Source organism: Globicephala melas, chromosome 15 (genome assembly GCF_963455315.2).
Source record: "Globicephala melas chromosome 15, mGloMel1.2, whole genome shotgun sequence".
Classification (NCBI taxonomy): Eukaryota; Metazoa; Chordata; class Mammalia; order Artiodactyla; family Delphinidae; genus Globicephala; species Globicephala melas.
This window is the reverse complement of record NC_083328.1, coordinates 73,272,168-73,296,776: the sequence shown is the minus strand read 5'-3', so window position 1 is coordinate 73,296,776 and position 24,609 is coordinate 73,272,168. Positions and strand designations below refer to the sequence as shown.

General features: G+C 51.7%; 1 protein-coding gene across 3 annotated transcripts in view; it reads left to right on the top strand.

Moving 5' to 3' along the window:
• SULF2 (sulfatase 2) overlaps positions 1–24,609 on the top strand; it is a 141,073-nt gene that overhangs the window by 113,574 nt on the left and 2,890 nt on the right. For all 3 annotated transcript variants that reach the window (XM_030848796.3, XM_030848792.2, XM_030848791.2), the window contains exons 8-17: positions 962–1,090; positions 2,515–2,571; positions 3,776–3,905; positions 5,806–5,998; positions 20,682–20,898; positions 21,023–21,119; positions 21,587–21,681; positions 22,584–22,643; positions 23,051–23,220; positions 23,415–23,557. In XM_030848796.3, coding sequence (XP_030704656.1) covers positions 962–1,090; positions 2,515–2,571; positions 3,776–3,905; positions 5,806–5,998; positions 20,682–20,898; positions 21,023–21,119; positions 21,587–21,681; positions 22,584–22,643; positions 23,051–23,220; positions 23,415–23,557 — 1,291 coding nt within the window. The remainder of the gene's footprint in view (positions 1–961; positions 1,091–2,514; positions 2,572–3,775; positions 3,906–5,805; positions 5,999–20,681; positions 20,899–21,022; positions 21,120–21,586; positions 21,682–22,583; positions 22,644–23,050; positions 23,221–23,414; positions 23,558–24,609) is intronic.

The following is a 24,609-nucleotide window of genomic DNA, read 5'->3' as shown; positions in this document are numbered from 1 at the left end:
GAGTTTCTGTGGGTCAGAAGTCTAGGCGTAGCTTAGGTCGGTCCTCTGCTTAGGCTGAAATCAAGGCATCAGCCAGGGCTGCTGTCTCATCTGGAGGCTCAACTGGGGAAGGACCTGTTTCCCCACTCCGGGGGCTGTTCAAGTGCAAACAGAGGACTTGAACTCACACAGCCTGCCTCTCAGAGTACTCAGCAGGCGTCCTTGCTAGGGGCGATCTTATGGCAGCTTTGTTCTTCAAAGCCAGCCAGGGGATACTAAGAAATGAGGGAGGGTCAGCTAACAAGACAGAGTCGTATGTCTCGTGACATCACCTTGGTCTGACATCCCCATCACCTTTGCCATGTTCCAGCGGTTTGGCCCACCTTCAAGGGGAGGGGATCACAGTGGGGTGTGAGCCCCAGAGCATGGGGATCTTGGGGCCACTTGGTAATCGTTGAAGGAAGAACTAAAGGTGGTGAGTGAGAGTGCTCACTGGAGTCTGGAAGAAGAACATTCCGGGCAGAGGGGACACAAGGACAAAGGCCCTGAGGCCAGACTGTTCTTGGCCTTCTAGGAAAAGCAAGGGGGCCAGTGTTTGCCTCAGAGGTTCAGAGAAGGGTCCGGGGGAAGATCCAGGATTTGGGGTGTGTCTTAAAGGAAGGTGTCCTTTGCTCAGAGAGTGGGGGCAGGGAGGGCATTCCTGGCAGAAGAAACAGACAAGCAGAAGCCAGCTGGGGCCTGTGAAGTGCAGCCCCTGTGGTGGTGTGGCGGGTACAGGTTAGGGGTGGGGTTTAGCTGAATTGGGGCACAGAGGGGAGCTTTGACGGCTGAGGTGCAGGAGAGTGACACGATCAGTGGCAGCTTTCCCACCTTCAGGGCGTCAGCCCCTGGCGGTCTCCATCCCTCCGGCGGCCCCTCTCCCGAGGGAGGCTGGGTCATCACTGCCCAGGTGACTGAGTCCTGTTCTCCATGCCTCCCTCAGGAATCCCCACATTGTCCTCAACATTGACCTGGCCCCCACCATCCTGGACATCGCAGGACTGGACATCCCCTCGGATATGGACGGGAAATCCATCCTCAAGCTGCTGGACACAGAGCGGCCAGCAAATCGGTGAGGGGCCGGGGTGGATGCTGGGGTACCGGGCATCCCGAACTGTACAAACTCGTGGCCGAGCCGTGTGGGTCTGAGAGGGGGTATTTCCAAGGTCAGGAGCTGGGGCTCTAGGGCCCGCCATCCTGACCACTTAACCTGCCGTGGGAGAGAAAGAAGCCCCCTCTCTAAGAGTCCACCTTCCCAGCTGGAATATGGCCATGGTGACCAGTCGAGGACCCTCCAGCACTAAAATTGTATAAAACTTGAAAAAATATCCACACTAATTAAGCACGTACTATATGCCAGGCCTTTGCTATGCTTTGTAGGGGATTTTATCATTTTGATCCTCACGGTAACGCAGTGAGGTAGGCATTATTATGATCCCATCTTAGCAATTTGGAAATTGAATCCAGAGAAGTCAAGTGACTTGTCAGAGGTCTCTTAGCAGGTCTGGACCCAACTCCGGGCATTCAGCCTCTAGGCTACAGCTAGAGTCTCTTAATCGTCATGCTCTAAGGCCGGATGGTATGATGGGAACATATTCCTAGGTGTGCTGGAGGCAGAAAAAAGAACAGTGATGGTGAGCAAAAACTAGGTGGGAAGGTGAGTTGAGTCTGGCGGGGACAGGAAAGGAGGAGGACACTTTCACTGCTGCGGCAGCAGCGACATCTAGTGGCCACCAGTGCTACTGCCCACTGAGTTAGCCTCACAGCACTGATGCAGCCTCCAGCTTTTATCTCCTGCAGCTCAGCGGGTCCAGCCCTGATGGGCACTGTCTGTCCACATCCGATTGTCCTGTAGGAGGAACCACCTCTGTTGCGCCTCCTCCCTCTGACTAGAAGGTGTTATGAGCTTTAAGAGTACAAAATGGGCATGTTTTGGGGGGCGGGGGCACTGGGTTGGGAGCCAAGACACCCGGGAGTCAGGTGCAGGATGGAAGCTTCCTCTCTCAGCCTGAGGCCCCATCTGGGAGATGGAAATGATAGAGTGAAACGACATGAAATGCACACTTAAATTACACAAATCCAACTGCAGAGGATCAAAGAGAAAAAAATCCTGCCAAAACACAATGTAATTAACCTGAAGTCAGGACAAGTTGCATCTGGTGCTGAACTAAAGAGGAAGCGATCTCTTCTGACACTGGGGAACTGTTGGACTTCCTGGGAGGCATGGAGACACACACACACACGACTATGTGTGACTTAGAGCAACTTTGACCTGGGTCATTTCTGCCCCATGTACCTTCAGACCCAAGTCTCTGGGGAAATACAGCTCTGCCCTGGGGGGTGTGAGCATCCTCCGCTCGCCCCAACTGGCCCCCGGGTCTGTGCTGATTGTGAACCAAGGCTGGCTCTGAGCACCATCCCTGCCTCTGGGAGGACAGAGGGACACATGAGCCCCACACATTGATGAGAAGATGGAAGTGTGCTTTTTTCCCCCAGGTTTCACTTGAAAAAGAAGATGAGGGTCTGGCGGGACTCCTTCCTGGTGGAGAGAGGGTGAGTGCCAGGGCCTGGAGGAGCTGCCCCAGGACATTTGAGCTGAGCAGCACCTGGGTAACCCCCTTCTGCCCTGTCCCAGGAAGCACCTGGCAGCCCCACCTGCACCCATGATATTAAAGATCTCACTGTCGAGGGCAGGAGGGATCCCATTGCTATTATGACACCTTCCACCAGGGGCTGGGAATTTGTGTCCACAGCCTCCTGTATACAAGGAAGCCCGTTCGCTTTTCCTATGGTTGATATAGAATTTGCATCTGGAGGCCACCTGTATCCTTCAGACACGTTTTGTCCTGTCTGTATAATGTCTCACATGCTTTTTAACTTATTGCCAACTCATGTAATTTGGGAGAATTTTTATTAAATCCCCATTTCCTTTTATTTCTTTTTTTGAATTTTTGAATTGTATTTTATTTATTTTTTTATACAGCAGGTTCTTATTAGTCATCCATTTTATACACATCAGTGTATACATGTCAATCCCAATCTCCCAATTCATCACACCACCACCACCACCCCCTGCCGCTTTCCCCCCTTGGTGTCCATACGTTTGTTCTCTGCATCTGTGTCTCAATTTCTGCCCTGCAAACCGGTTCATCTGTACCATTTTTCTAGGTTCCACATATATGTGTTAATATACGACATCTGTTTTTCTCTTTCTGACTTACTTCGCTCTGTATGACAGTCTCTAGATCCATCCACGTCTCTACAAATGACCCAATTTCGTTCCTTTTTATGGCTAATATTCCATTTATATATGTACCACATCTTCTTTATCCATTCGTCTGTCGATGGGCATTTAGGTTGCTTCCATGACCTGGCTATTGTAAATAGTGCTGCAATGAACGTTGGGGTGCACGTGTCTTTTTGAATTATGGTTTTCTCTGGGTATATGCCCAGTAGTGGGATTGCTGGGTCGTATGGTAATTGTTTTTAGTTTTTTAAGGAACCTCCATACTGTTCTCCATAGTGGCTGTATCAATTTACATTCCCACCAACAGTGCAAGAGGGTTCCCTTTTCTCCACACGCTCTCCAGCATTTGTTGTTTGTAGAAAATCCCCATTTCTTAAGTCTGTTGACAATCAGAAGATGTGGCCTGGCTGGACCTGCATCCTCCATGGTGACCCTATACCAGGGCTGAGCGGGGCCGTGCACTCCTCCAGGGCTGGGCGGCCAGCCCCACTTCCGCTCTCTGCCCCACAGCAAACTGCTCCACAAGAGGGACAGTGACAAGGTGGATGCCCCGGAGGAGAACTTCCTGCCCAAGTACCAGCGTGTGAAAGACCTGTGTCAGCGGGCCGAGTACCAGACCGCGTGCGAGCAGCTGGGGCAGGTGAGGATGCTCGGCTGGTGCCCTGGGGCTGGGGATGGTACCCCTGCCCTCCCTTCTTCCCTCCCAGTGGCCACCCCGGCTAACCACGACTCAGGCCTGCTCCTCGGCCTTCAGACCAGCGGAGCCAGTGGGGCCAGCGCCCCTGCTGATGTGTGAGACGCAGGGTGATGCCAGGTGGTACAGGCGACACTCAGAAAGTTCTTCCAATCCTGCTCACATTAGAGGCAAAGTCTCCTGGGGGTGCACGTGTGTCTTTAGCTGCTGTGACTCATGCCCAATCCCTCTTTAACAAAGACATAGCCAACCTCTGCACAGTATTTACAAAGTTAAATAACCATTTACATTGTATTCACTCTCCCAGAGCATCATTGTGGCTGGTTTTCCACTTATATAGGAATAATAGGAAATTACCTTTTTAAGTAAATAAGTTTTAAAAATGTGAATTGATTTCAAGAGAACTATTAAGGAAATTATAATCCAAGTAGTATTTAGAGGTAGCAGAAACTGTGACTGATGTTTCGGAGAGTCTGAACTTTCTGAGGAGGCCGAGGTGGGCGCTGGGGAGGAGAGGGGAGGGGTGGGGGCAGAACCTTGTAAAGAGGGACCCAAGCAGGAGGCGCGGTTCGGAGGTTGCGGGGAGGGGAGGGCTGACGAGCAAGCAGGGCAGACAGGAGGTGCTTCCCTGCCTCGGTCTGTGAGCTGGGACTTTGAGCTCGTCCACAGCGGCTCAGGCCTGAAGATGCATGCCTGTTTCACCAGTAAGAATAAGTAAAGCCAGGGCCTCCCCATTCCATTTCTCATTAATAGACCAAGGCTGCCAAGGCCAGGGCATGAGCTGGGTGGGTCTCACAGGCTGCATCCAGGCAGCTCTGTCTTATCACTAGACTCAGAATTAGCAGCCACCTGTCCTCGTGGCTGTGCCCCTGGCCGCCCAGCGTTTGTTCACAACCCCCGACCCCTCCCCGTGCTCTGGAGGGCATCTTGTCTGGGAAGTACCTGTCTGTGCCGCTGAGCGAGAGCTCTGGTTTACACTGGAGCGGCATTCAGTGCTGCCTCTGTAGCCGGGCACGGTTCCAGGCGCTGGGACAGCAACAGCCTCAGACGCCCTGGACAGAAAGCCCTGCCCTCCTGGAGCTGATGATCTGGGCAGATCCCAGAAGCGGTTCCGATTGCAGTTCTGAGCTACAGGAAATGAGCCGATGAGACCAAGGGGCCCTTTGTCCCCCTGGGATTGTTGTCGAATCCCCCTGCTGGTGCCCTCCCCGCTCTCTCCCTGCAGATTGAGGGTCTGGTAGTCCCAGGAAGGGGAGAGGGCAAGTATCGGCATCTTCAGAACAGATGATCTGAGCGCACTGCTTAACCCAAAGGAAAGGAGCGCCGGGGGTGGGTTGGGGGCCTAGGCTGGCAGCAGAGGCATCGAGCCATGGCCCCCAGACTTACAGCTCTAGGTCCTCCAGGACCCCAGCCCAGCCCAGACATTCCCCTGCCGGCAGATGCAGTCACAGCCCTGCTCAACTGCCCTCCCTCCCCCATCCCCCCAGCCCCAGTGCCACTGCCCGTCTCATGCTGCACCTTCCAGGAAGGCCCTTCCCTGCACACGAGCCATGCCCTGCGGCCCCGGAGCTTCGCTTAGAGGGGCCTCCCTGTGACAGGGCTCACCCTCGGCCACAGCGCATCACCCTGGGTACCATTTCTGTGCTCCTCCCACGGTGGACAGGTGTCCATCCATGATGGAGCAGCTCGTTCCAATCACAGAGCCCGTCTGAGCCCGTGTCCAGCTAAGGCCGCTAGAGGGAAGTCTCCGGGGTGGACGGGAACGGTGGGGCAGCCGCCAGTCAGGAGAAGCGGCCGAGCAGGTTGGCCCAGGCCCGGAGGGCTGAGGACGCGGTGTGTCTTGCAGAAGTGGCAGTGCGTGGAGGACGCCGCGGGGAAGCTGAAGCTGCACAAGTGCAAGGGCCCCGCACGGCCCGGGGGCAGGGCCGTCTCCAACCTGGTGCCCAAGTACTACGCACAGGGCGGCGAGGCCTGCGTCTGCGACAGCGGGGATGAGCAGCTCAGCCTGTCCGGACGCCGGAAGAAGCTCTTCAAGAAGAGTACGCAGGACGGGAGGGGAGGGGATCGGAGGGGAGGGACCGCACCTGGGCAGCCCTAGTAGTTCCTTCAAACGGATCCACATCCCACCCCTCTCGATCCACCCGTCCCAGGGGGCAGAGAGTAATAAAGAAGGAAGATAAGCTGACCGTGTCCAGGGCCAAGAAGAGCAGGACCAGAAAGAGAAAGTGAGGAGAGAGGGATACGGCCCCACACCACGTGGTGGGGCCCCTCTGAGACCAGAAAGAAGCCCCCGGAGGGTTTTGAGCAGAGGAGCCGGGATCAGATTTGTGTTTTCAAAGGATCCCTCCAGCTGCACTCCGGGCACTGGACGGGTTCACTTGCCAAGTGGCACAACATTTCGAGTCACCCAACGTGCAGGCTCCCAGCCGAGGTTGGGCCAAGGTGGCGCTCTGCCTTCTCCCTTCAGCCCTCATGTCTGTTTAGTGTCATGTTTGCGGTATTTCATACCTTTTTTTGGTGACTTCCCTATCTAAAGTGGCCCCAAGGTGGCGCTGACATCCTGTGTCGGGTCCCCAAGCCCAGGGCGGCTGTGATGTGCTTTATGGAGGGGAACACGTTAAGTGAGAAAGCTTCGTTCAGGCATGAGCCTTGGTGCCGCTGCCGTGAGTTCAATGTCGGTGAATCAACACGTGCGTTAAATCGGGTGTCTTTATTTTTTTTTTATTTATTTACTTATTTATATATTTATTTTTGGCTGCATTGGGTCTTCGTTGCTGTGCGCGGGCTTTCTCTAGTTGCGGCGAGCGGAGGCTACTCTTCGTTGCGGTGCGCGGGCCCATCACTGGCCGTGTGATGGCTTCTCTTGTTGTGGAGCACGGGCTCAGTAGTTGTGGCGCATGGGCTTAGTTGCTCCACGGCGTGTGGGATCTTCCCGGACCAGGGCTCAAACCCATGTCCCTTACCGGCAGATTCTTAACCGCTGCGCCACCAGGGAAGCCCAAATCGGGTGTCTTTAAACAGACATGACAGAGACACACATGCAGTAAGGCCCAGTACTGATGGTGGACAAGCGTGTTGTGACCCGAAGCTCGCAGGAATCTTACCCCGTGTTTCCCCCAGGAACACTGGTTCCACACTCGCTAGTTCAGCATCAAGGTGACGCTATAGAACAGGACCACCGCGAATGACGGGAATCGACTATACAGTTGACCCCGAACAATGCGGGTTTGAGCTCCACAGGTCCGCTTGCACATGGATATTCTTTGATAGTAAATACTACAGTTCTCCACTGTCTGTGGTTGGTTGAATCCACAGATGCAGAGAAACCACGGATACGGGGCTCTGACTATAAGTTAGACACAGATGAACCCCACGTTGTTCGAGGGTCAACTGTACTTTGCAAGGAGGAAGAGCCCCCCATCCCAACTGGAGAAGCTGCCTTAACCTTCACCCCTCCCCCCAGCAGGGACTGAAGAAGGACAGAAAGTTAGAAAACCAGCAAGCAGAGGAGGGGAAGGGGGGACCTGGCTGCAAGACTCAGCTGTCACACTGGGTAGTCATGACCCCGTTCTGAGGGTCAGCTCCCCTGGGAAGCACGCTCCCTGCCGAACGTTCAGATAAGGATGCGCCCGGACTTTGAGGATGCTTGGCAGGTTGCTGGGTGCCAAGGACTCGGCGTCAGTGAGATCCAGTCCCCTGGCTAGCATGTCTTGCTCCCTGACCTAATGGGAGCCAAAGCCTCATTGGAGATTTTAGTTCTGTTTTCTTTCATTGTGGTACAATACGCATTATCTAACACTTACCGTCTTAACCGTTTTTTAAGTACATTGACATCGTTGTGCAACCATCATCACCGTCCATCTCCAGAGCTCTCTTTTTCTGGCAAAACTGAAACTCAGTACCCATTAAACAACAACTCTCCATCATCCCTCCCCTGGCCACCACCCGTCTGCTTTCTCTGAATTCGACTCTTCTAGGTACTTCCTATGAGCAGAATCACGCAGCATTTGTCCTTTTGTGACTGCCTTACTTCACACGGCATAATGTCCTCAAGGTGCGTCCTTGCCGTAGCCTGTGTCAGAATTCCCTTCCTTTTTCAGGCTGAATCAGATTCCCTTGTAGCCTAATTAGAGACTGGGTGTCTGGCGACAGGCTGAGGTCTCTTCCTGTCTTTGCAGAGGACACCTTTGTTACAGAGCAGGTGTGTCTCCGTAACAACTCGGCTGCTGCCTCAAGTGGCGCATCCCAACTGATGATCCCCCGTTATAAGTCCTCCCAAGCTGATTAGCAACTACTAAGCTAATCTTTCTTTAGTGGATAAAATGATTGGTTGAATTACACAGCTAACCTCTTGCTTCAGCACGTGGCACACTGGGTAATGTTTAAGTAAGACAAGAACTTGCGACTCAGTTAAGCCTTTTTTTTTTTCCTATTAATTCTTAGAGGAAAGAAAAATGCACCTAAATAACCGAGACTCGGCTCAACCCAGGCCCTCCTGTGAGGACGGTGTGACATCACAGCCCTGTCTGATACGCCCCTCACAGCATCCTGGGAGCAAGGCGAGGGTGGCTCCTCACAGCAGACAGGAAAGGTCAGCTCACACGGCCACCTGGGCGACTTGGGCCCCATCGCCTGGCCCAGTATTCTTCCTCCTGCACGTGCCTGCCAGCAAGATGGTCTCTGTCACTCCTTTCTGAGCAGCCAGCCTAGAGCAGGGGTTTTCAACTGCGGGCGATTTTGCCCCCCAGGGACACTTGGCCGTGCGGTGACATTTCTGGCTGTCGTAATCATGCGTGATGGGCAGCAGGAGGGATGCTACTGGCATCCGGTGAACGGATGCTGTGGACGCTGCTAAGCGTCCTGTGAGGTACAGGTCAAGTCTCCCGCAGCCAGGATTTATCCGGCCCCAGAGTGTTGCCAGTTGTGAGGTTGAGACTCCCTGGCCCAGAGCAGCTCAGACCCCGGCTCACCCTAACCCCCTGGGCTGTGGGCTGAGGAAGCAGGCAGAGCAGCCAACCCAGAACACGGGGGAGACCCAGGACCCAGGGGGAGGAGATGAGGCCTCGGGGATGGGTCCAGGTGGCCGGTGTTTATTCATTTCTTCTCCCAACAAATCCGCAAGCCCTGCCGTGTGCCAGCTGCTGAGGTTACAGAGGTGAACTTGAGAGACACGGATCGGACCTCGTAGGTGAGACCAGGTGTCAGCAAGTTAACAAAGTGGGAAGATCACTTCCCTGGGTGCAAAATGCATGGAGGAAATGAAACCGTGGTGTGACCAGGTGGAGAGGGGCGGCGGCTGTAGGATGGGTGGTCGGTTGACATTTAAACGAGAGCCAAGTATGTAGAAGGAACAGGCCATGTGACTAGCAGAGGGGAAGTGCTCTAAGTCAGGGGAAGAGGAAGCACGAAGTTCCTGTGGGTCCCACCCCAGAGAGCGGGCCACACTGCGTCGGGCTTCCCAGGCCTGGGGAGGTGGGAGGGCCCAGCTGTGACCTTGGGCGAGGATGTCACAGCTGCAGTGTCCCTAACTAGCAGAGAAGCTGCTGGATGCCAGCTTCCAGGTGCTGAAATATTTAGCAGGTCTGTTTCATGTCAAACTCCAAAGAGCCCTGGAAGGCGGGTATCGTCATGAGAACGTAGCTGCTTGGAAATTAACTCACTTGCCTGTGCGTTGGCTCAGGATTTGCACCCAGGCAATCAGAGTCCAGAGCCTCAGCTTTTTTTTTTTTTTTTAATATATTTATTTTTGGCCGCGTTGGGTCCTCGTTGCTGCGCGCAGGCTTTCTCTAGTCCCGGCGAGCAGGGGCTACTCTTCGTTGTGGTGGGCAGGCTTCTCATTGCAGTGGCTTCTCTTGTTGCGGAGCACAGGTTCTAGGCACACAGGCTTCAGTAATTGTGGCACGCGGGCTCAGTAGTTGTGGCTCACGGGCTCTAGAGCGCAGGCTCAGTAGTTGTGGCACATGGCCTTAGTTGCTCCACGGCATGTGGGACCTTCCCGGGCCAGGGCTCAAACCCGTGTCCATTGCATTGACAGGCGGATTCTTAAGCACTGCGCCACCAGGGAAGCCCCCAGAGCCTCAGCTCTTGGCCACTGAGTTAGGAAGTGCCCCGTTCCCAGTACATGTGGTAGGGAGGGCACCTCCAGGACCCTGGAAACAAAGACACCTAGGGTGACAAAGAGAGCAAGTGGTATGGCTTCAGTCCCAGACAAGGTGTACACCAGGGCTGGCAGGTTTTTGCTGTAAATGGCCGGAGAGTAAATATTTGAGGCTGTGGGAGCTAAACAATCTTTGTGTCAAATGCTCCATTCCATCACTGTGGCAAGAAAACGGCCAAGGGCTCTGCAAATGGTTGAGAGTAACTTACGTACAAAATCAGGCAGAGGGCTGGATTGGGCCTGGAGGCCATAGTTTGGGGACCCCTGGGTGTATGGCTGGGGGCGTGGAGAACGCCAGAGCAAGCAACACAGAGGAGCAGAAAGAACCCCCTGGGTCTGCTTCCTGGGCCTCTTAGGCAGGGGTGTCCTCCTCCCGCAGGGAGATCAGCTCAGTACTGTGTGCGTTTCGGGCCCAGGCACTGTGGCTTCATGGAGACTGAACTCAGGGAGGAAAAAGCCAAGGAGAAAGCTGCCCGGAGTCAGAAAAGGCCCAAGGCTTTGTCAGAGAAACGCCTCTCCTGGACCTGGACCCCCAGATCCTTTGGCCCATGAGACTCTGATACAAGGAGGAAAGGTACAAGCCACCGCCCCGGGGTCGGGGGGTTGGGGGATGTGGCGCAAGACCAGATCCTGGAGCCCTGGCCTGGGCCCTGCGGAAGAGGGAACCCCCTCCTCCCTTCTTGGGCCCCACCACCTGGCCTCCAGCCAGTCCTCGACCTTTGGTCGCCACCTGGTGGTCATTAGGAGCCCAGCAGAAACCCGGGTCGGGCCTGGCTCCAGGCCCTGCTCCAAAAACAGATGGATGTTTCAGGGCAGCGGGGTTACAGACTTGAGGCCGGCCTAGGTCAGACCTAAAATGGGAGGAGGAGCGGGGACTGTGGCCAAACGGGAAACACTCCGCCCCGTAGGAAGAGGCAGCGCATCAGCTCCTGCCCCGCCATCCACGCTGCCGGCGGGCCCGGTGTGGGCGGCACACCTCCCGTTTTCTCTCGAGAAGCTGGAGATCTGTGCTTCTCCGTGGCCACCCTCCCCCAACCCCTTTTTTCTGAAGTGTTAGCAACTTGATCAATTTTGTCTTTTAAAATACAGAAGATACGAGAAATCTGGGCTCTGACTTGAGCCTGTGTTGAGGAGGGGGAAATTCACCCCCTGCCCCTCGCGAGTTCCCTTGGCTGGTCAGATAATTAACTTGACACAAGACTGATGAACAGGAGAAAAAAGTTAGTTCATACACACAGAGGTCTCATAGAAATGGGACCCCAGAGCGACCAAAGCACGTTGTTTACACATCATTTTTAGACAAGGAAACAATTATTTGTGAAGATGTAAGAGCAAAGGGGCTGGTCCTTGGGGCAGCAGACTAATGAAGGAGGAAAGTTAGTTTATACAGCTTTCTTAGCCTTGAATTCCCTGACTCTGGTGATAAGGATGCTTTCTCTTCTCCTGGTATAGGGAAGGGACCTTCACATGCGAGATTTATTTCCCACTTTTAGGGGGGAAAGAGGAGGGTCAGTGTTTTTTTATGTTTTCTTTGGCCACCAGCTGTTTCTTAAGTAACTTTAATTCAAAAGAACCAATATGCCATTGTGGCATATCTTGAGGTGACCTGCTCTGAGCCCTAACCGTTCCTCTAAAATTGACCAGGAAGTTTCACATTTTAAAAGGAGAGTTGGTGGCCATGGAGAGAGAAATCCGGTTAGGAGCTGAGTGCTAAGAGCTCTGCAAAGGGAGAAAAGAACGGAGATTAGAATGAGGATGAACAAACAAAAGAACAAATCGAAGCCCCTTCTCCACCCCCATTAAACCAGTCCCTAGTCCCGGTGTAGGTCAGTCCAATAAAATGGCCATGCTTCCCTCCACTGATGCAAAGAGTTAACCTTCTCTCTTACTAGAGGTAAGGTGGACACTCCTTGTCCCATTTGGGTTACACAGGAGGAATGTTTTCACCAGTGATGCACAGGCTCCTCCTTGCTGAGCTCCTTTAAAGCTTGGTTCTGTCACTGAGCCAAGGAAGTCCAGATTTCTGGTCCACCCATATATATAGTGTGGTATTGGGCAGCTTAATCAGGGGAGCAGCTGTACTACCCCAAGGGTGGCTGGTGAGCCATCCAGGACACTTGGTGAGTTGGCAGATGTTTATACTAAAAAGGGTAGTGCCAGGGTCATTTCCAGTCTCCATGAGAGGTTTGAAGATGCCACCTGTGGAATCAAACCCGAGTCTGACTGCAGTACTGTCCTGGCCTGTCACCCAGGAAAGGTCCAGTGTTTGTTTTCAATGCAAAGGGAAATTTTTCACCTATTGTTTTTAGCCTGGGCGAGGGACAGCCCTTGAGCTTCTATAGAGGTTTTCCGGGGCCCCGATAACTCCCCAGAAGGAGAGACAGAGCGATGTTTTTCGGTCGTGGATACCATTCCCTGTCATTGAACCATCTTCTGTACCTAGTCCACAGTGTGCATCTTGGCAGGAACGCAGACCAGCTCAGGGGCACTTGTACCGTCTAGATGTTGACACAACCAACAGTCAGACTGATTGATTAACGTGGCCAGGCTTTGGTAAACTGGCACAACGGGGTGTTTGCTTTATGCCTGACCTGTTGACAAAGTAAAGGTTACTAAGCAAGGCACAGGTTAAAAAGGAGCCCATAGTGGAGACTTTTAGAGGGGAAGTGGGCTAGATGGACAAGCACTGTCCGCTCAGCCTCCTGATAATGATAATGAATGTGGGAAAGTGGTCATTAGTAAGAGAAGGTGCATGTTTGTTTGTTTAGTGTGTGAATATATAGGGAGTCTTAAAGGGGGGGGAATAGGTAAAAACGAAGTTTTTTTAATTTATTGAAGTATAATTGATTTACAATGTGTTAATTTCTGCTGTACAGGAAAGTGATTCAGTTACACACACACACACACACACACACACACACACACACACACATATATATATACCCATGTTTTTTCATACTCTTTTCCATTATGGTTTATCTCAGGATACTGAATATAGTTCCCTGTGTTATACAGTAGGACCTTGTTGTTTATCCATTCTGTATATAATAGTTTGCATCTACCAACCCCAAACTCCCAATCCTTCCCTCCCCCACCCCCTCTCCCCCTTGGCAACCACGAGTCTGTCCTCCATGTCTATGAGTCTGTTTCTGTTTCATAGATATGTTCATTTGTGTCATGTTTTAGATTCCACATATAAGTGATATCATATGGTATTTGTCTCTTTCTGACTTACTTCACTTAGTATGACAATCTCTAGGTCCATCCATGTTGCTGCAAATGGCATTATTTCATTCTTTTTTATGGCTGAGTAGTATTCCATTGTATATATGTACCGCAGTTTCTTTATTCATTCATCTGTCCATGGACATTAAGGTTGCTTCCATGTCTTAGCTATTGTAAATAGTGCTGCTGTACGTAGGGGTGCATGTATGTTTTCGAATTAGAGTTTTCCACAGATGTACGTCCAGGAGTGGGACTGCAAGTGAAGTTTCTTGATCCATGATCTTGGGAAAAGCTGTCTAATTCGTGATGCCAGCTTCTTCCAGGCCTGGGAAGTGGCCCTGGAAATCCTTACTTTGAGGTCACCTGTGGGGACTGTCTCCCAGCTGTTTTGAGAGCGATGGTCTAGGCCAATTTGGCATGACTTGCATGAACCCGGGAGGATTTTCCCTTTGTTCTGGTGGTAACATAGGGAGTGTAGGTAGATAGCAGTACCTCATAACGTCCTTCCCAGAGAGGTGACAATGCATGTTTTCTTCTAAAGTCCTCGATGTAAACCTGGTCTCCCGGTCAAAAGGGACGTCAGGGTGTCAGTCGGGGAGGCCACGCCCCTTTTCCCTCTTGGCAATAAGCTTAAAGTACACTCGTCAGTTCTTGTAGGCAGCTGGTCAGAGCATCAAATTATTCACTTATGTTCCCACAATGTCCACTTAATCCAGAAATAGAAAGTTTAGAGATGCCAGTAGGCATGGGTTATCCAAGCACTATTTCAGAAGAGCTTAATCCATGTCTCCTGTTGGAGTGTTCCTGATCCTTATACAGGCCAGGGGCAAAGCTTCTGACCATTTAAGCCCAGTTACTTTCCAGAGCTTTTCCTAAAGTCCTTTTATATCTAGATTTTTATGTTCCACTTGCCCTGATGGTGGAGTTATGGTACAGAGTATGGAATTTTAATGAGTACCCCAGAGATTTTGCAAGCAGATGGTTTATCTCTGCTATAAAATGAGTTCCTTGGTCTGATTCAATCCATAAAAGAATGTCAAAATTAGGAATAACCTCAGTTATTAAGTTCATTACCACTGTGTGGCATCACCACATCTAGTCGGATAGCATTCAGTCCTTCCACTAACCATGTAAAAGATAACCAAGTAGCAAGAATAGCCTAAAGCTGGGGGCGAATCTATAAGATCTGTTGGAGTGCCACAAAGGGCAGTGTGGGCCTGGTAAGACTTCCGAGGGCACACCGATTTCTCCCGGAAGTTAGGCGCAATTCACTAGTAGTGCACTGGGAAATAATTTGGTCAGAAATTCCATGGCTGCCAGGGCAAGACGACTCTCCTGTCTGCACAGTACATCTCATTTGATGGGAGGTAAGCTCAAGCCACAAGGTGAAAGGAAAAGGAACCACCTGAAGTACATGTGGCCCAGTGTCTAATTTATCTGAGCATTGTCTGGTACCTTTTTTGTGTCCATTTGTCCTTTTTAGATTGTGGGGCATTTGCCTGATAGTTAATATCAGTCAGGGATAAAGGCAGGTTTAAGAATTGGGTGGAGAGAGGATAAAAGGGGCATGTTGAGCTGCAATTTTAGCAGCTCTTTCCGCCCTATCATTTCCTAAAGATAAAGCATCAGTCTCCTGAGCAGTGAACAACAGCAGCGTTAGAAGCGAGGTGATAACAGGGCAGCAATTATATACCCGTTAGCGCCAGGAGGACCTGCAGAAGTCAGCAATCCACGGGATCTCCAAATCGTACCCACAGCATGGCGGACTCCAAAAGCATCTTTGGAATCTGTGTAAACCGTGGCAGTTTCCCCTTTGCTCGTCTGTGTGCTCCAGGAAGAGCGATGCGTTCAGCCGCGTGGGCTGGTCTCACAGTGGGCACGGAATATGCCTCACGTGGTTCACGTGGGGAGCCACAGCATAACCAGTTATTATGTTTCGCTGGAAACTTCGTTTACAGGAGCCATCACAAAATCGAAGTAAGTCTGGGTTGTCTAAATGTCTGAGAGAGCATCTCGTGGCTCTGAGACCGTTCCTGTAGTTGCGAGGCACTCGTGTGGCATGGAGTGGGGCTCTCCACCATCAGGGAGGGGGGTAAAGGAGCCAGATTTAGAGTATTAATGATGGACGGTGATGGGTAGATTAAGAGCCTGCTCACAGGTGGTCTCTCGCCACGCAGAGAAGTGCTGCATCCTGTGAACTTGTAACATAGCAGACACAGCATGGGAAACAGAGGTGACTGGGGGAGCCTATGGTTAGAGCACTGGCTTTGTAGTCAGCATGGCCACGTACATAAGGGGGGCGTACCTGGTGCCGTAGAGTCTGACATGAGAAATACGCTGTAGGACTTAACTGAGGCAAAAGGCTGTCCTAGAATGCCAGCAGTAATCCCATCATTTCCATGGCCAGTGTAGATGAAAAGGTTTATCACGATCAGGTAAGCCAAGAACCAGAGGTGTGGACAGAACTCATGTAAGGCTTCGTAGGGGAGGAGAATTTGCTACCCTAAAATACATCTCTGTGGCATATTATCTTGAGCTGGTTATTTTCTAGGAAACAGCAGACACGGCAAACTGAAAACTTAGTAGGAGTTGCCCTTTTGCAAGAAACATTGACGTCTGTAAGGGAAATCTCCATTTGTAACGGTGTCTCCCTCTCTGTCCCTGTAAGAGGAGGTTGACCAAATCTCTGGAAACTCTTCTCCATGGAGAGGGCCAGGGCTTAAATCTGTGTCACAGCCGCCCTTGTTTACTGTGCTTTTCCTGGTCGCCTCCCCTGACTGGATCTCCCACCCTCTACATCCTCTTTTGTCTTTGGCTGAGGGTTTCAGGTGAGGGCTTCCAGGTTTTTCTGGGTTTCTCCCATGGATACATTATTAAACATTTGTTTGATTTTCTCCTGTTAACCTGTCTCAAGTCAACTTAATTCTTAGACCAGCCAGAAGAACCTAGAAGGGTAGAAGGAAAACTTCTCCCCGACGGCTATGCCAGTCCTTCTTACCGGTCTCCCTTGAGAGGTAAATGCAGACAAGGTGTGCATCAGGAGCATGGGATTGAAGAGGAATCTGAGTGGAGCTCAGATTAACCAAGCTGGGTCAGCAGGAGTCGAAGTGAGGGTAACAGCTGGGTTAGGGACCACAGGGTGCCCGGGAATTACAAGAGTTTATGGCTCTTAGGGTTTGTGCAAATCAAGAGATTCGATTCCCTTCTGGGCCTAATTTACCTTCTTTCATTACAAATGTACCTACTTTCACTTGGAGTGTGACAAGGTGAGGAAGTAAAAACAAGCACACCCAGCTCTAAGAGAGTCTATCATAGGGTTAATTCCTCACTTTGTATCTCTTTGCAGAGAAGGGACCTGTTTATTTTTCTTCCAGGTCATGCATACAGGCTCAGCACTTGGTAGCAATCCAACTTCATTGGCATGTGTGGCCCAGGGACTAGTTGGGACATCTGTTAAAGACTCACCCTCTTCAGAGGAATTTAAATCAGGACGAGTTTCTAATAAGGAAAGTCGATCTGGGGCTTGGTCTGAGGGCAAGGAAATAAAAATGCCCTTCTGATTACATTCTAGAGGAGCATCACGTTTATGTAACAAATCTCTATCAAGAGGTTTGCTGGTGAGCAGCTGGAAATTAGATACGATGGGTGTTAAGAGGCCCTAAAAGATATTAGGGTGGGCTGAGATGTGGGTAATGTAGTAGGTTGTCCAGAGACTGACTGACTGTATAGAATCAGCAGTGACAGGTTGAGATAAATCCTCTGAGCGACGGTAGAGGAAGGCACACGGGTGTCAATTAAGAAATCCAGTTCCCGATCCTCTATTTTAAGTAGCCTCTGGGGTGCAACTGAGGATTGGCTGACCCCATCATTTGAGAAGGAATTGTCCCTCAGAAGGAGAAGAATGAACTTTCTGGGCATGCTGGGGCCTAGGGGGACTGTTTCTTAAACTTTCCTTTCTCTCGAGTGTAGGACAAATTTCTCTTCCATTGTCCTGATTTCTTAGAATATCTGCAGTTGTCTGGAGGCAAACAGGAAGAGCTCTGTGTGAGCCTGGAGCTACTCTCAGAGTCATGCTTTTGTTTTCTATTCTTTTTTTTTATTGAAGTATAATTTACAATTTTGTGCTAGCGTCTGGTGTACAGCATAGTGATTCAGTTTTATACATATAGTCTATTTAGTTCCCTGTGCTATATAGTAAGACCTTGTTATTTATCTGTTTTATATATAGTAGTGTGTTATCCGCTAATCCCAAACTCCTAATTTATCCCTCCCCCACCCCCTTTCCCCTTTGGTAACCATAAGTTTGTTTTCTATGTCTGTGAGTCTGTTTTGGAAATAAGTTCATTTGTGTCATATTTTAGATTCCACATATAAGTGATATCATGTGGTATTTGACTTACTTCACTTAGTATGATAATCTCTAGGTCCATCCATGTTGCTGCAAATGGCATTATTTCATTCTTTTTATGGGTATTATTCCGTTGTATATATATACCACATCTTCTTTATCCATTCCTCTGCCAGTGGACATTTACGTTGCTTCCATGTCTTGGCTATTGTGAATAGTGCTGCTATGAATATAGGTGTGCGTGTATCTCCTTGAATTATAGTTTTGTCTGGGTATATGACCAGGATTGAGATTACTGAATCATATGGCAACTCTATTTTTAGTTTTTTAAGGAACCTCCATAATGTCTCCTGTAGTGGCTGCGCCACTTTACATTCCCACCAACGGTGTAGGAGGGCTCCCTTTTCTCCACACCCTCTCCAGCATCTGTTATTTGAAGACTTTGATGATGGCCATTCTGACCGGTGTGAGGTGATACCTCACTGTAGTTTTGATTTGCATTTCTCTACTGATTAGTGATGATGAGAATCTTTTCATGTGCCTATTGGCCGTCTGTATGTTTTCTTTGGAGAAATGTCTATTTAGGTCTTCTGCCCATTTTTCGATCGGGTTGGTTTTTTGTTACTGAGTTGTATGAGCTGTTTGTCTGTTTTGGAAATTAATCCCTTGTCAGTTGCATCGTTTGCAAATATTTTCTCCCAGTCCTAGGTTGTCTTTTTGCTTTATGGTTTCCTTTGCTGTGCAAAAGCTTATGTTTGATTAGGTCCCATTTGTTTATTTTTGCTTTCATTTCTATTGCCTTGGGAGACTGACCTAAGACAACCTTGGTACGATTTGTCAGAGCATGTTTTGCCTGTGTTCTCTTCTAGGAGTTTTATGGTATCATGTCTTATATTTAAGTCTTAATTAAGCCACTTGGAATTTATTTTTGTGCACGGTGAGAGGGTGTTGATTTACAAGCGGCCGTCCAGCTTTCCAACACCACCACTTGCTAAAGAGACTGTCTTTTCTCCATTGTATATTCTTGCCCCCTTTGTCGAAGACTCATTGACCATAGGTGTGATGCTTTTGTTTCCCTAAAGGTTCAAATTGCAAAGTAAGAATTGTTGCTTTTAATTCTTCTTTTCTGCATTCCTGGAAACTATTTTCGAAGAATGGAGCTCCAGCCTCCATTATTACACTTAGCAGTAGCCTAGACCAACCTACCACACTGTTGTGAATTTGCTTTCTGATATCAGGGAGCAGTTTCCCATTAGAGCAGATATGAAGAGATTCCTGTGCACTGGGGCTTCCAAGTTAAAGGCAGTGTGCCTTTGAAAAGTTTGCATGAAATGTTCGAAAAGGCTTTGGGATGCTTTCCTCCCGACTACAGAATTCAACCTTAAACTAATTAACTTTAGGGGGAAAGGCCTCAAGTATCGCTCCTGTCAAATCCTGACTATCAGCCTCCGTCCAGCTGAGCCTCTGCCTGGTCATTTGCAGGCCGAGGAGAGGTTCCCGCATTCAGGGGGAAGAGGTGGAGTCAGAGTGTTTTTTAATATCATTTTTTTCCCCACCAGCTGTGTTTCAAAGAACTTTAATTCAAAATAATCAATATGCCATTGTGGCATCTTGGGGTGGCCTGCTCTGAGCCCCAGCACCTGCACGCCCTCAGTTTTCCATAGGTGACTTAGAGCTTAGGAAAAAATACCTCTCAGCCCCGCCTCACTGCCCACCCTGTGGAGAGCATGCAGCTCACTGCTGGGGAAATAAACTCTGAGAAGATCAGTGACCTCCCCAAGCCCCCCCCCTCCCTTTTCTGTCTGGGAGAATGTGCTGCTTGGTTCTTTTTTACCCAGTTCAAATTAATGGGGTTTTTAAATCTTGTTTTGTGGAGTTTTACTGCAGTATAATTAACATGTTACATTAGTTTCAGGTGTACAACATTGTGATTCCATATCTGTATATATTGCAAAATGATCACGCCAACAAGTCCACTTAACATAGTTACAAAAAATTTTTTTCTGGTGATGAGATTAAGACGTATTCTCTCAGCAACTTTCAAATATGCAACAGAGTATTATTAACTATAGCCACCATGCTGTACATTACATCCCCAGGACTGACTGATTCTGTAACTGAAGTTTGTACCTTTTGACCCCCTTTGCCCATTTCGCCCACCATTCCTACCCCCCACCCCCCCCCACTTGGCAACCACTCATCTGTTCTCTATGAGCTTGCTTGGTTGGTTGGTTGGTTTTAGCGATTCCACAGATAAGTGAGATCATATGCTATTTGTCGTTCTCTGACTTATTTTGCTTAGCATAATCCCCTCAAGGTCCACCTCTGTTGTCGCCAACAGCGAGATCTCCTTCTATTTGATGGCTGAGTAATATTCCAGTGTGTGTGTGTGTGTGTGTGTGTGTGTGTGTGTGTTGTGTACGTGCCACATCTTCTGTATCCATTCATCCATCAGTGGACGCTTAGGTTATTTCCATATCTTGGCTATTGTAAATAATGCGGTGAACAGGGGGGTACAGATGTCTTTGAGTTCGTATTTTTGTTTTCTTCAGATAAATACCCAGAAGTGGAATTGCTGGATCACCTATCCTGGCTGTTGTGTAAATAGAATCATACAATGTGTGACTTCTGTATCTGACTTCCTTCACACATTAGTGTTTTTGACATTCGTCGGCATTGTTGCTTCAGTTCTCTGTGTTCGAATCCTCCATCGTGTGGATGTCGCAGTTTACCTATGCACAGCTCCTCCTTGAGATTATCTCAGGCCAATTCCTTCTTAGCTCTGGGACTTCAGTTTCCCCAAGTGAATCACCTTGAGGTCCTTTCCACTGGGGTCCAGGGCCCACTTTCCCGGTAGGTAGGTTTCCTGAGCCCCCCAGTCTCGGGCAGCACTGAAGCCCTGGCTTGGGAGCACAGCCCTGTCTGAATCAAGAGTCTGCTGCCCAGGGAGCCTGGCCAGCCTCCCAGCCCAGCCACCCCTCTGACCCCACAGAGTACAAGGCCAGCTATGCCCGGAATCGCTCCATCCGCTCAGTGGCTGTCGAGGGGCACCACGTCGGCCTGGACGACTGGTCCCAGCCCCGCAACCTCACCAAGCGGCACTGGCCAGGTGCCCCTGAGGACCAAGACGACAGGAACGGCGGGGACTTCAGTGGCACCGGGGGCCTTCCGGACTACTCAGCCCCCAACCCCATTAAAGTCACACATCGGTGAGAGTCTAGGGTGGGGGTTGGGGGGGGGCTGGACCTTGGCAGGGGTGCCCACATCTCTTGGGCCCCTGCCTGGGCCCCCTCAACGCCCCGAGGGCCCCACGTGACCCCTTCTCTCGAACAGGTGCTACATCCTGGAGAACGACACGGTCCAGTGCGACCTGGACCTGTACAAGTCCCTGCAGGCCTGGAAGGACCACAAGCTGCACATTGACCACGAGGTGACAGGAGTCTGGGCCGGGAGGGTTCTCACGACCCCGAGCTCGGCGGGGCCACCAGCCACAGCCGGAGGCAGGGAAGCCAGGCCCAGGGGAGGGAGGCCCCGCAGAATCCTTCACCAGGGCCGGCAGTGTCGGTCCTGGCCTCAGACAGACAGCTCCTGCCAGATTGGGGTGGGGGGAACAGCACAGCCACGTCGTACCCCTTTGTGATCTACAAGATGCTCACACCACACTCAGCCCTTCCAACAGGCCTGGGGGGAGACCTTGAAGTCCCCCATGGGCTCAGCGGGTTCTCGGACAGGACAAGACAGGAGAATGACCCACAGTTCCTTCGGCGGGTGGAACCAAGGACCGCCCCCCCCCCAGTGCCCACAGACGCGCACAGTGGCTGGGAGGCCCCGCCAGGCCAGCCCTGCTGACCCAGCCCCCCAGAGGCTCACGGCCTCCTCTTCTGCTCCCTCCCTCAGATCGAGACCCTGCAGAACAAAATTAAGAACCTGAGGGAAGTCCGAGGTCACCTGAAGAAAAAGCGGCCAGAAGAATGTGACTGTCACAAAGTCAGGTGAGGAGGGAGCAGAAAGGCCCCGGGAAGGCCCCAGTGCTCTTGCGGGATCACTCTAGAGATGCAGCATCCCCTCCTCTGTGACTCCTTTCATTATTTTTATATCCCTGTCTCCTTGCTTAGGATAGACAATTAGTAATAATTCAGATCCCCGTTGTCAGCCACTGGGCAGGAAGCACCGCCCCTCGGGTACCACCCAGATTCATGCACTGCTGACAGGCAGGCCCTTGATTGTGGAGCCGGTTCCCGGGAGGGAAAAGTGCCTCTGCTGACTGCCCTTCCGGGAACGGCCCACGTGGCCCAAGGCCCACATTACCAGCTCAGGGAACCCCCAGCCCAAGGGTCTGAACTCGCGAGCAGTGCCGTCCAACAGAACCTCTCTGGTGATGGAAGCAGCTGTATCTGTGCTGCCCCGTATGGTAGCCACCAGCCAACCACACGTGGCTACTGAGATCTGAACTGCGGCCACTGTAGCCGAGGAACCGAATTGGTAGTTTAATTAAAATTGAAATAGCCACATGTGGTTAGTGGCTACTATAGTCACTGCTGCCTTTCCAGAAAGGGCTTACAAAATACGGGTTCCCCCAGGGCTGGCCCTGAGCAAGCGTGAGGTGGGTGGGCACTGCAGATGCTGAGGCTAAAGCCACGCAGAGCCAGGCCCAGCCTCCAGACTTGGTTAACTCGCCTCTACCCCGACCTTCTGTCTGGCTGAGGCCTTCAGCCGGGGGCTCCCAGGTCACATATGGAGGAAGGAGCTGGGCAGGCTGCCACTCAGGGGATAGCACCTTCCCAGCACCACCCCAGAAGGAGAAACAGGGATCCCAGAGAAGCGCAGTTCGCAGCCACCCCACGGTGTGGCCTTGGGCACAGTGTCTGAAAGCCAGGCTGGGGGTCTGTTGCAGTTACCACGCCCAGCAGAAAGGCCGCCTCAAGCACAAAGGCTCCAGCCTGCATCCGTTCAGGTAAGGGCAGCGGCGGCCGGCCCTCCCTTAAGCCAAAACAAACAAGGACAAGCCAAGTCCTGGCCTTTCCCTGGGAGGCGCAGAGGCCCGACTGCCAGATCAACAACGAGCAGGGGTCCGGGTGCCCCTCTGTGGCCGGAGCGGGTTACTGCAGGGCAGGGCGGGACACAGGCCCCAGGGGCGGGTGTGAGCAGGAAGCGCCCTAGCCCTGTGCTGCCGCAGGAGCTAACGTCGGACGACAGGAGCCTCGTCTGGCCCCAGCCCTGCCAAGGACCAGCAGTGCGACCTGGGCAAAGGGCCTTCCCTTTGGGAACCCTCCAGGGCCATGACCCTGGCTCCCTGGGCAGGAAGAGGCTCCAAGGTGGGGTCAGGGGAGGTGTGAGGGGTGCGGCCCTGTGTGCCCCTAGGAAGGGTTTGCAGGAGAAGGACAAGGTGTGGCTGCTGCGGGAGCAGAAGCGCAAGAAGAAACTCCGCAAGCTGCTCAGGCGGCTGCAGAACAACGACACGTGCAGCATGCCCGGCCTCACGTGCTTCACCCACGACAACCAGCACTGGCAGACGGCACCCCTCTGGACGCGTGAGCCAGCCGGGCCCAGGGCGGGGGGTCCTCCCGGGGGTCCCAGGGCCCCCAGCTTGTGAGTGCTTCCTGGACAGACCCTGAGGGTCTTTCAGGAACAGGCCCCCCAGCAACCTCAGGGGTCAAGTGCTCCGGCAGGAAGGGGCTGGCAGCCAGGGCCTCTCCGGCTCAGGGCGTGCTCTCCTCCCTGGCAGTGGGGCCCTTCTGCGCCTGCACCAGCGCCAACAACAACACGTACTGGTGCATGAGGACCATCAATGAGACCCACAACTTCCTCTTCTGTGAATTTGCAACCGGCTTCCTAGAGTACTTTGATCTCAACACAGACCCCTACCAGGTACGGACAACACAGGCTGGAGAAATGGGGCCCCTGCCAGGTAGGCCCCCCGAGGAAGTGATAACTGGTTTTTCAAGTCCCACTGAGTCCCTAAGACAGCAGAAGTGAGTTGAAGCCACCAGGAAGGCTGGGACTCTGTGCCATCTGCCCTTCCTGCGTCCGGGTACAGCCTCTTCCCTCCAACTTACGCACCTGGCACGGTTCCAGCAGGTTTTGTGGGATCTTGGGAAGACGCCTAGAACTTTGGAGGCTCGGGGGTCCTTAGGGTCAGGCCAAACCCTACAGACGACAGGCCGGTAACTAACACTCAGGCAGCCCTTACTCCGCGCTTCCCCTATATTAACCCAACTGAATCCATGCGGGACTGAAGCGGCCACAGAGCCTGGTGACTGGAACGTGCGTGTCCCTTCTGAAACAGATGGTCACGACCCAGCTTCAGCGCTAGAGCTTCTCAGTAGCAAGGCCTCGGCATTGCCCAGTCTTCCATGTTTCAAGAAAAGTCTGAAAGTAATCTTTTACACAATTTGTAAGTGCAAGCAACTCGATTGTCTTGTTTTGCTCTAATTACCGTACAGGCCACCAGTCTTTCTCCTTTGATAGGTCATCCCTGTATTTTACAAAAGGGGGTGACAGAGCTGGTAGGTTAGTGGGTCACCAGCGGCTCCCAGAGCAGGTAAGGACAAGGTCACTCACCCAGCCCTGCGCCAGATGGCTGCTTTTCCATCAAGAGGCCCTGAGGGGCTGTGAAGGAAGGCTGCTTAAAAATACGGGGCTGGGTTCCAAGCTTCTTTCCAGGCTTGGTAAATTTCCTGACCAGTGGCTCCAGGAGTTCAATGTGACGTACACAGAGGCGGTTTTTATTTTGAGATTTCATGCACGTGGGGCTAGAGGCAAAAGGTAGTTCTAACTGTTCCAAACCCCAGCTCTTGTGGAAGTACAGCTCACCATCCCTCCACACCTTGTACTCCCCACCTACCTGAAGTCAGTCCCCCAGATGGTAGAAGGGGGCTGGGTGGGGGAGTCTTCACCTCATTGATAACCTACCTTTTTTC